At 36.4% G+C, this 12732-nt stretch overlaps 1 protein-coding gene across 1 annotated transcript in view; it reads right to left on the bottom strand.

Moving 5' to 3' along the window:
• The window catches only part of GYRA (DNA GYRASE A), a 77802-nt gene that overhangs the window by 64365 nt on the left and 705 nt on the right, over positions 1 to 12732 (bottom strand). The window contains exons 2-3 of the mRNA XM_088209585.1: positions 2333 to 2402; positions 2150 to 2215 (exon numbers count right to left, since the gene is read on the bottom strand). Of these exons, the coding sequence (XP_088065711.1) occupies positions 2150 to 2215; positions 2333 to 2402 (136 nt within the window). The remainder of the gene's footprint in view (positions 1 to 2149; positions 2216 to 2332; positions 2403 to 12732) is intronic.

The raw sequence follows: 12732 nt of genomic DNA, 5'->3' as shown, positions 1-12732 counted from the left end.
CTCCTCCCTAATATACTCCGCCATAACCCAACTCACCCCCAAGAGGCTAAAAATCATAGCCCAGATTTCCTGGGCAGCAGGACAGAGAAGTAGAAGATGATTGCATGATTCTGCCTCCCTTTTACACATGTAACAGCCATTCACCATCACCTTTCCTCTTTTCATCAAGTTGTCATTGGTAAAAATACAATTCCTGCTGGTTTCCCGTGCAAAAAAAGCAATCTTAGGCAGTGCCTGGACCTTCCAAATCTGCTTGGCCGGAAGAATATTCTGTCGGTCATTCTTCCCCATCAAAGACTCATAATAGGATTTCACTGAAAACACCCCATTCTTCTTGAGATTCCAAACCAATTTGTCATTTTCTGCAGAAACTTTAACCTTAGAGAGCAAAAGAAGAAGATTCTCATATTCCTCCACCTCCCAATCATTGAGATTTCTAGTCACCACCACATTCCACCCCCCGCCATTACCCACACCCCCAAAGCCTCTTCAATGGTAATACCCTTTTCTCTGAGCAACAGCAAAAATTCTAGGGAAACGGTCCTTGAGACATCCTCCTTCCACCCATTCATCCATCCAAAAAAGAATGTTGTTACCTTTACCAAGCTCCCATTTGACATACTCACTCCAAGGACCATCACCCAAGCTGATTTTTTTTCATAATCCAGTACCATAAGGACCCCCCATACCTCCCGAACACCCTCTACCATTCCAAACTCCCCATATAGCCTCAACAATCCTCTTCCACATCCTACCCTCCTCTTTAAGATATCTCCACAACCATTTGGCATGTAAAGTCCTATTCATCTCAACCAACGACCTAATGCCCAAACCTCCACTCCCCAACAGCTTTTCAACCTCCATCCAATTCACCAAGTGGTATCTCCTTCTATCATCATTACCACTCCAAAGGAACCGATATTGAATCATTTCCAACTTTTTAGCAACCTTCACCAGAATTTTGAGAGCTGATAAATGATAGATGGGAATGTTGGAAAGTGTACTTTTAACAAGTCTAAGTCTACCACCCTTGGATAGTAAATTCCACTTCCAATTGGTCAATCTCCTTTCAAAAAGCTCAACAACCGGATCTCAAATCCCACTCTCTTTACATCTCGACCCCAAAGGAACACCCAAATATCTTAATGGGAGTTTGGCAATCTACATCCCATCAAACCAGCAAATACATCCTCATCACCCCTCTTCCCAAATCTGACCATTATGGTTTATCTAGATTAATATTGAGACCCGAAACAGCTTGAAAGCATAAAAGCACGCCTCTCAGATTCAGCAACATCTCCTCCACCAGTTGGCAAAAAATTGTTGTATCATCTGCAAAGAAAATGTGAGTATGTCCAATTGTTGGTTGGTTCTACCCACCCACACACCCCCAATAGTTCATGCTCCTTAGCCCTTTCCAACATCATGTTAAGAGCTTCCATAACAATGATGAAGAGAAGCGGTGATAGGAGGTCACCATGCAAAGAAAAAGAAGTATATTAAAGTGACAATGCATTCCAATTCCCAAGTTAGTCAAAGAGATACCCCTATACTAGCCATGAGTCTTGCTTCGCTAAGCAGAAAATTTGGCACATTAACAATTTGATTAGAAGAGGTGGAATTTTTGTAAATAAATGTTTCCTTTGCATGAAGCAGAAATAGCATGGATCACCGAAATATCTTCTTCTACAGTGGTCAAACTTAGAAGGATATGAGATTCTACTCTCAGGCTATGAGATTCTACTCTCAATCTTCTCAATATCAATTAGATGTTTGGTGGCTTAATTGCCAGTGAGCTATGGGCCTTGGATGGACTTCAAGTGAGCAACACTGAGTTGAAGCTTGCCTCTCCCATCCCTATGGCAATCTTTTAGGTAGTGTGGAGAAGAAGAAACCAATCATCGATTTTAAACCCTGTATATTTTGTTTATTCTCCTCAACAAAGATCTTGGGACCATTGCATACATTTTGTTCAATGCTTCTGTGTCATTCTCTTGTAGATGGACGTCACTCACTTGGTGCCTTTAGATGAAAATTGTTTCTTTGAAAAAAAAAAATATTTGAATTAAATAAAGTAAAAAGTTCAGTAGGAGCATAAATATCACCATTTTTATAACAGATAACTAACTATCATGATCCATTTTAATACCTGTGCCATCCGAACTAATGAGTCATAGACAGCAGTGTCTCCATGCGGGTGAAATTTGCCTAGAACCTTCAGAAAAGCATTGCAATAGGAATTACAACGTATTACTAACAATAAAATAGTCCAATACTTTTTAAGTTAATAAAAAGAGATATTCCCAACAGAGAAGATTAGTAAAAATGTTACCTCTCCAACAACCCGAGCGCATTTTTTGAAAGGTTTTCTTGATGACAGTCCCAACTCATGCATAGCAAATCTGCAAACAAAATTTAGGGTCGGAAGAGGCATATTAGTTAGTTTAAAACATGATATGCAAAGGTAGAAATACAAATACTTCCTATCACGTAATGGAATTTGGTCATTCCGATCAATCATAATAAATTACAATATCTGCCAGAAATCATAGGACAAAAATATTACATAAAAAGTGAAGAATGCCAAAACAAACAATTATGTTAATCAAATCAACTAGCTAAATTGGAACCAAAGCAAAAATAATTTCTCTCAATGATATGAAATAGCTTATCAGTTATACAAAAATATCACCTAGTTACAAACCCAACTCATTGGTTAACTTTTGACAGTATTATTTCCTCTTTCAAAAAGGAAAGAATTCAAACTGATATTGCAGCTTTCTCATGAATAAGTGTGCTAGTTAAAAGTAATAAGTATAACAATATGACTTGAGAAAAGCATTCAAGGGGTTCTAAGGAAATTTGTAGTCAGAAAGGAGTTATCAAAACCGAACTTGGATGAGCTTGATAGGATTTGGCCCCAAAAGGGAGATCTGTGTGAGCACTTTCAAGTGAGAGATCCATGCACTTATAATGAGTTGTAATGGGAAAAAGCCCCTAATCCTGATGATTCTTCCATGTCTTCTTCAGAAATGTTGGGAGATCATCTTTCGCAAAATGTATTAGGTTTAGATTGTTTAACTATATTAGAAACTATAATTCTTTCAAATATTAAATTTTAGTATTTAGTAGTCTGTAGCGATAGTTTTTAAGTATTTAGAATTCCATTCTTTTCACAACATTGTTAATTTGTTAAATGCAATAAAACTAGAACATAATAATTACTCATTATGAATGGAATAATTTTTTTTAAATATAAGAAAAGTATTATTATTCACAAAGGTACCAAGGGGGTACCACCCATATACAAAGTATAATTACAAGTCAATCAAGTGGTTTATGACAATCCTAAAATCATTTCAATCTTTAATGTCATGATCTAATAAAATAGAGTTAAAAGTTTAAATCTATCTATCTTTAATATTTGTAAAATTAGTCTCAATACCCTTAAAAACTCTCGCATTTATTTCCTTCCACACAACTCAAAAAATAGTTAGTGGAATAAGGAATAAATATCTTTTCTTTTTACAAAAACCCGCCCACGCCCACAGCTTACTACTCACATTATCTGCCATCACCCAATTTATAACCCCAACAAGTCCAAAATAGTAGTTCAGATGTTAAAAGTCGTCGGGCACGTCAATAGTAAGTGGTTGTACATTTACTCATCAGATTTGCAAAAGTAGCATCTGTTAACCATGATGTTACCTCTCCTTTTAAGTATATCAATAGTCAAAATACATTCTTTTGTAGCTTTCCAAGTAAAAAATGTCATTCTAGGAGGGGCTCTAGTCTTCCATAACTGCTTGAAGGGTGCTGTAATGCTAACACTTTTATCACTCGTACAAAGAACCTTGTACATTGAATACACAGAGAAACCTTTCTTTTAATCAGGCTTCCATACCCTTTTATCTCTGTCATCATTCAGCTTCATGTTGTCCAAACACAAAAAACAGATTGTTGTAGTTACTAATTTCTCAATCCTGTAAGTTTCTTTTCACTTTCACATTCCAGGCCTTCCCCTCCCCCACTGTCTCATACATGTCCTTCACCCTCGCCTCCTTATCACTAGCTATATCAAAAATTCTGGTGAAGCGCTCTTTTAGCTTAAAGTTTCCCAACCATTCATCCTCCAAAAAACTAATATCCTCACTATTTCCTAACTGTCACCCAACACAGTCCTTAAAGGAATAGCTGCCATCCCTAATTTTCTTCCAAAGGCTCATCCCATGCAGTTTGAATCTACCCCTCCTACCTTTTTCCTTTTCCTAATCGCCCCATCTCACCTGCACAACCTTCCTCCACAACCTCCCCTCTTCCACTAGAGATCTCCATAACCATTTTCCATGAAGGGCACGATTTAGCTCCCTAATTGACCTTGATCCAAGACCCCCCTTGCTAGCCGGTTTCTTCACTTCCTCCCACCTAAGCAAACAATATTTTCTATTCCCCTCCTCATCCCCCTAAAAGAATCTCAATTGGATATTTTCAAGTTTCTTCGAAATACTAGCTGAAATGGTTAAAATAGAGAGGTAGTATATAGGTAAATTTGCCAATGTGTTTTTTAGCAAAGTCTACCCCCTTTAGAAAGAAACTTCCTCTTCCACCCTGCTAACTTTTTTCAAACATCTCCATAATAGGCTCCAAAGTTTTCACATATTTAAATTTTGTCCCGAGAGATAAACCAAGATATTTAATAGGAAGTGCCGTCTTACAACCCAACACCAATGCCAAACTCTCTTCATCCCCTCTATCACCAATTCTAACAACTTTCGTCTTTCTCATGTTTATTTTAAGACCGGATACAATTTGAAAGCGAAGAATGATGCATCTCAAGTAAAGCAAAGCATTGATAGTAGGTTCACAAAAAATTAGGGCATCATCTGCAAAACATAGATGAGAAATCTTCACACTTTCCTCCCCCCTCCCCACTTCCACTCCCTTCAATAAATTCGGTTCCCCCACTCTCTCCATCAATCTATTAAAAGTCTGCATAACAGAAAGGAAGAGTAATAGCGACAAAGGATCTCCTTGGCGGAATCCTCTATAAACTTTAAAAAAAATCGAAGGACCCCATTAAGCATGACCGCAAAAGAAGTAGTGCAAATACATTTCATGATTCATGTATGTCATTTACACCCAAAACTCATTCTTCTAAGCATATGGTTCACAAAATCCCAACACACATGGTCATAAGCCTTCTCCATATCAATTTTACACAAAAGGCCCTCTTTTTTCTGTCCCACTAAATCATCTACAACTTCATTAGCAATCATCACAGTATCGAGGATTTGTCTACTTTCAACAAACGCATTCTAGTTTTCACCAATTACCTCATCCAACACCTTAAAAAGTCTCTTCGCTAAAACTTTAGAAATCAATTTGTAGATACTTCCCACCAAGCTAATCGGTCTAAAATTTTTAATATTTTTTCCACCCACCACCTTTGAAATAAGAACTAAGAAAGTCGAATTGATAGAGTTGACAAAAGACGTCGTCCTATGGAACTCATTGAGAACAGCAAGCACATCTTTCTTGATCACATTGCAAAAAATTTAATAGAATTTCATGAAACCATCCGGTCCTGGTGCCTTCTCCCCATTACAATCATCAAGTCAACCTTTAATTTCCTCTCAACGAACAGCACTTCCAAACCATCTCTGCTTTTGACACACAACACACTAAAGTGCAAATTATCAAGACTGGATCTTCTATTCACATCTTCCGTATATAGTTGCTGGAAAAACAGTCTTGCCTTCCACCTCATGTCTTCAATGCCTTCAACTACTTCTCCTATACAACAAAGTTCTTCCACAATTATTTTTCCTACGAAAATTAGCCATATAATGAAAGTACCTCGTGTTGCTATCCCCCTCTTTAATCCATCTCTCCCTAACTTTTTGTCTCCAAGAAATTGTCTCCAAATTCATGACCGCTGCAACTTCCTTCCTTAATTCCTCCCACCTCACCCTACCTTGCTCACTCAACTTACCCTCCATCTCCTTATTTATTGTAAAGGTCTACCATCCCAATAACCTCTCTAATCTACCTTCCTCCACCCTCGCCCACCTCTTAATTTCATTTTTTAGAGTCTTCATTTTAGAAGCAAAAACAAAGCTGTTCGTACACTCCAGAACCATTACCTGCCAACATTTTTCCACCAAATTCCTGAAACCCTCAACATTCAGCCACTTATTGTCAAATCTGAAAGGAGTAGGCCCCGAATAATGCCTTAAGGGACAAGGCAAATCGGAAAATGATCAGAAATTGGCTAGCTTAGGATTTTTTGGCTCAAACCTGCAAACTGCATTAACAAACTATTAGAAATTAAGAAACAGTCAATTCTTGACCATGAAGGGTTCTCTCTCTCATTGGACCAAGTCCACCGTCCTGCCCCAAGAAGAAGACCCACAAGCTCCAACTTATCCACCATCTCCCTGAACTCCTTAATCTCCCCCCTTTTTGGTACCCACATCCAACCTTTCACTGATATGTAACATCATATTAAAGTCACCCCCCGATCACACATCTCTCACCCCACTTCATTTTACACCTCCCCACCTCACCCCAAGGGCACTCCCTTTCCTGTCTGTTCCCTCTGCAACAAATGCCTGAGAAAACTCACCTCTCACCATCCCTACAATTCTCCAACAAACAAGACAGAGACACCCTACCCCCTCTCCAACTCCCGGCATGAAAAGTTTTCATTATTTCACATAACCAGAATCCCACCCGCAGCTCTCCTCGCCGCCAAATACTCTCACTCCACATTTCTGTCTTTCCATAAACTACTTATCACATTTTTATTTATCTCCTCCATTTTAGTCTCTTGAAAATAGATTAAATCAGTTTTCCATCGTTTCAAACAGCCTTTAATAAATCCTCTTTTTCTTCCTTCATTCAGCCCCCTCACATGGTTTTCCCAATCATAATTTCAACTCAACAGAAAACTCGCCTTCCCCCCCTCCTACAACTCTTTTGTCTCATAGCTCAAAGACCATTCCAACCTTTTTAATTCTCTACTTCCTCCCTGTCCCTCTTTTATTTCCACTCTTTTTTCCTTTTTCTTTCTCCCTTTCTGCTTCTAAAAAATTAATTTCAAGTTCTGCCAGCAAACTTAACATCCTTTGTTCCAAACCCTCAAAACACGTCCCGAACACTTTACTCACCTTGACAAAGTTCCTCCGAACCCAAGCCAAGTATTGTTCTGCCAATTCTTTATCAGTCAGGACCAGCATTTCGTTGTTTTGGTTGTCGGCCTGGATAGGGCTCACATCCAGCACTCCATCATCATTTTCCGCCATCATCCTGATCTCAATCAGTGCAAGATCATTTCCCACCAACTCCGTATACATCCTCTCTGCATTTCCAGCTCCTCCTCCTTCGCTCCAAGTCACAGCAATGCCCAGAGAACAACCGGAAAAGCCAGAGCCTTCCTTCCCGCAAATATCCTCCCTCTTCTCTTTCCATCTCTATCTCTTCTTCCTTGAATTCCGCCTCAGCATTGTTCGGTTCCCTAGCATTCCTCTCTTCTATTTCCTTCTCTGTCAGACAATCAGAAATTTCCCCTGTTGAACCCTCCTTTACATTTTTGCCCTTAAGTATTTTAACAGTTGGCGAACTCGGCTTGACCCTTTCGGACTGCCAAATGTTTAAGCTAATTGCGATTACATTAAAAATTGGTTCACAGTCAATAATAACTTATTACAACCTAATTACAATGTTTGGTTTGATAGTATTAAAGATTAAAATAAACTTATAATATAATTTAGATAATTATGATAGTCCTATTTATTAGACTAATTTAAAAATAGAGTTCAAAAAGATTTATATAAAAGTATATGTATTACATGTACTTATTAATTAAATATACATATTATTACATGACAAATTCATAAAATTTTATAAGTTTTTTAGTTAATAAAAATCTACAAGTTAGCTTCATCGTATCTTTTAATATTCTTCTATTCTTCACCTTCACCTCTTCTTCTTTTTCTTCTTATTTTGATGCAATCACTGAATATTTCTAAAAGAAGGGAAGGAATCACTGAGTATTTCTAAAGGAAGGGAGGGATTGAGTCATTCCACATACTTTGATTCAATTACTTACATTTTTGCATTTTTATTAATCTGGTCCAATAGTGAATTAAGGGCAACTCTGAAAGGACATGGCCCCCCAAACAAGACAATTAGATTCTAAGCATATAGAGAAATCGTCTGAGACTGTGCACTGAAGAAGTTTCTGCAAGAGCCCCAGCTAATGAACGTGGGGAGACATCAAGACAATAAAGCATTTGATTCTGGAAAAAGAGGGTCGCTCCCTAGAATTTAACTACGCTAGTAGCTACCAAGAAAAGGCAAATCCATGATATCCAATCTATCCAAGATATCATGGAATTCTTTGGCACATCATCTTGAGAAACTTACGTCCAACCTCTCATGCCTATTCAAGATCATGTTAAAGTACTCTCGAATTCACCCACATAAATTCCTATTATAGAATGTACTTTATGTATAAATAGGCTAACCTAGGTTGATGAGTATTAAAGTAAGATACACATTTTGTAATTTATTGTAACTTTCTTTTTCCTTAGCCATAGAACTTATATATATAGGGACGTATTATTAAATAAAAATACAACATCATTATTCTTGATAGAGTATCAGAGCCCTAGGTTTAGAAACCCTAGACTTTTTCACAAACTCTATTAGACATTCATTGTCCAGAAAAAAACCCTAAAGGATGTCAGTCTTCATAGCCAGCAACCAGCACTCCTGCACCAACAGCCGCGCCTACCTCCAGCAGCGGTTTGACTCCAGCGACCACCATGCAGCAATGCCACAACCACTATCCAGCTGGTAAAGCCTTTACTTTTTGTCTACTTAGTTGGTCTTAATAGGGCATTCCAACGCCCATGAGGTGACGACGTCAGCACACAGCTAATAAGTTTAACATTTATACTTTCAATTAAACATATGCAGAAGCATTCATATACATCCCTTTAAATAAATTTACAAACCAAGGCTCTAATGAGTCTGAATAACAATTATCACTTGCCCCAAAATAATTTTCTATTCATGCTTGAGCTCCTAGCCTCCCAAAATACTTCTCCTATCTCACCTAACTGGTTCTGTCCCTGGTTTTAAACATCTGAAAAGGGGTGGAAGATTGGGGTAAGACTCCACAATCTCACTAAGTCAAAATACCCTAACCGGCTAGCAATTTAAAATACTACTTAAAAAAAACTTAAATTGGCATAATCAACTAAAATAAAATTTAGTATTTATATAAAGCATGAACTTTATAAAATTATTCACAAGAAACACTCAACATATCAACGCCATCGCCATTATTAAATCACCAATCAAAATACTTTTACCACATAAATCAATTTTCCATGCATTCACCATTGCCTAGAGGATAAACAAACCTCATCTATATGAATAAGTACACAAACACCATGGATACACAAACCCTAGCCATGATAGATACAAACAAACCTCATGGATACACAAACCTGACTCATGAGTGGTACAAACGAACTCCATGGATACACAAACCCAACTCATGAGTGGTACAAACGAACTCACATGGGTACACAAACTCATATCATGCCAGATACCAACGAACTCCATGGATACCAACAAACTCTAAACATATCTTAGATGAGTACCAACAAACTCAATCTAGCAAGTGGTGAATAATAAACCGAAGTTGTCTTTTCACTTTCATTTTCTCGGGTTTGAATATTCACAAAATCGAAAATTCTACTTTCAAACCCTCCACAAGTTCACATATTTCACACGGCACTTAAAATTAATTCAAATCAGCATTGATCCAAAAATCAGATCACAAATTGATGTGAAATCCATGATCTGCCAATGTGATCAAAAATTCCAACACAAAATTTAGTACAAAAACTTAATTTCTAAACAAATCTTCGCTACTTAACTCACAATCAACAAATGATTGAAAACTAAAGTAATTGAAAAAAGTGATAAAACGCCACGAGATTACCTCGATAAATAGAACTAATTATCCACCTAACAAGATTGTTGAAAAACCCTCTCAAAGAGCATTCACAATACCCAAAAGTTATTAAGCAAAAAGTTGTATTTTATTGATTTGACTTTATGTGTTTACAACCTAAGCAATCAGGCCTTTATATAGCCATGATCTTTACTAATTTGAGTAGACATCGGAAACTAAATCTTAAAAAAACTCTAAACACAATCTTATCTACAATTGTAATTAAAAATTAAATTAAATACTCATAAACATAAAAGAAATAAAGCTCTTCTCTCTTGAATGATGGATGACTCCTTTGCCGATTGTAGTTCCCTTGTCTTGATCGGATTAGGTCTTCATTATTTAATAATTTTTGAAGTAGAAGTTGAGTTGAACGATAAAAATTTTAGCCATGTTTGAGTAGAAATCCAACTCTCTTTCCTTTATATTTTATCTAAATGTACGAATCCTTATCCCTTGAGCTCTCACACTTCAAACATAATTCCAACTCCCTTTAAAATATTAATTGATGAAGAAATAAATCCGAATGGGACTCTCAAAACCGATTTCTACCGTGAGATGAAGAAGAGTGTAATCCCGGTCAAGACTTGTAATAATAAGATTTTTACTCTCTTACCTTGATAAGGACTCTAAATTGATGAAGACTCCCGGTTTTAATGATGTAAACCTCTTAAAGTCTTGTCATGCTTGTTAGGATAAGAATTCTTGAATTCTTGAAAGATTTACTTGAAGTTGAAAACTATTTATGCGGAGAATTGTGTTCGATTGTAAAAGAATGAATAATCAAATGTCCAAAATCTACAAAACTCTTATTATTATACGATGATTAATGTACCTTATAAGAGATGAGTGTCCAGTTATAACTCTCCCAAGAAGAGAACGTGGCTCTCTCATGTGAAATACCTGAGAGTCCATGATTGGGAGGACTCTTTTGGCTGTTTGCTTGTAATCATCTTACTCATAGAATCTCATATAACTTAGTGAGTTACCCCCCCTTGCTTGCATCATAAATCATAACTAATCTAGAATACAATTAATTTAATCCTAAACACCTAACCAATAAAAGAATAAAATTTTAAATAAATATTAATAATAATAGTAATTTCACCTCTATAACTCTTCTCTACATTAGTCTCTTATGAAGAAATAAAATTGTTGACAAGGATATTATTAAAGGTTGATGAAACCAAGAAGGTAGAGACAAACTCTAAAAAAGTCAAAAAATTTCATCTTGTTTTGCTCCTTAGATCAAAGATATATAACCTTATCTTTACTTGAAGCTTGCAGATAATTCGCAATGAACTTGGTCATCACTATAACCTATCTTCTCAACTTCTTTCTCTTGCTCCTACACTTACTACTCAAGTGGTAGTACTTCTAATGCTTCCATTATTTCTTCCGCTTGTTTCTTTTTCCTCCTTAATGTAGCTTGGGCTCTCGTCATGACTCTACATTTTGTAAAGATATTTCAAGATTTTCCTTTCAATTTACCTAAATAAGAACTCTTCTTGGATTATCTAATAAGTTGTCTCATTTACTTTAGGAGCCTCGCAAAACAAGTTTCTTAGCATCCCCATAAATCACATAAACATTTATTTTCGCGACATGAAGGACATTTTTCTCAAAACTTCAAGTTCACACCAATAACAAATTACAAGCTTTCATGTCAATTACATCATAACAATCTTGATCTTCATAAGACTTGACGATAAAAAAAAAGAATACGACAAAATTCATTAACTCTAACATTACCATCTGGTGTGTAAGGTGCAAGAAGTGGCTCGATTGATAATTGCAAGAAATGTACCAATGCTTGGGATACAAGACTATCACTAATGTGAGACTCAATAATGAGATCTCATACCAATTTGTTGAATTTGCACTTACCACGAAAAAAGGATGGTGTCATGTGAAAGGTTGAAGTAGGAGATTTCAGAAGCATCCTTCTACACAAACAAACACCAAAAATAGCCCTGATGAACCATGCTAAAGGTTCAAAATCTTCTGCAAATTAACTTTTCTCCCCCAAAATTTAGGGTTGTATTGATGTAGTGAACATAAAGTGAAGTTGATTTCATTCTTTTTTATTTTATTTACATGTAATATAGTTATTACTTCCTTCCTTCCATTAATAATTTTATATATCACCCTCTTCCACCTCCTATTTATCCACACAAGACCAAATGTTTAATCTTTTAATTTACCACCTTATCCAAATAATCTAAACAATTTTTTTTCTATTTCATTTAATTTCTATTCCATACTTAGCCCTCTCATATCTCCCAGACAAACCCTCCTCCTTTGATGCCTAAACGTTAGAAGCTTATAGGACTAAGCCCTCTCAGATGCACAAGTAAATGATGATAGATTTGCTTGATCTTTTGCTCATAAGGATAGTTGCTAAAGTACAAACTAGACGAATGACATGTAGTCTACTAGGATTTAATTGGTCTCCACTAGAAAATGAGGATTCTTGGAACCAACCAAAAAAAGGATTATTCATTGAAGAATAATATAGAATAATGAAGCCCAAAAGAAGTACATGAAAGAAAAGCAAGGATAAGTTACATCCAGTGAAGGAACAATAAAAAAAGTCTTTCCCACATGCAAGACAAAACACATTTTTAAAGCATACACTTTTTAAGCCAACACTTCTACTGCGACCCAGAAAGTAAACCAGGCAAAAAGATAAATAAGAAATG

The sequence above is a fragment of the Carica papaya genome, chromosome 8 (genome assembly GCF_054855325.1).
Source record: "Carica papaya isolate Zhongbai chromosome 8, ASM5485532v1, whole genome shotgun sequence".
In the NCBI taxonomy this organism is placed as follows: domain Eukaryota; kingdom Viridiplantae; phylum Streptophyta; class Magnoliopsida; order Brassicales; family Caricaceae; genus Carica; species Carica papaya.
Note: the sequence above shows the minus strand (reverse complement) of the source record. Positions and strands in the feature narration are given on the sequence as shown.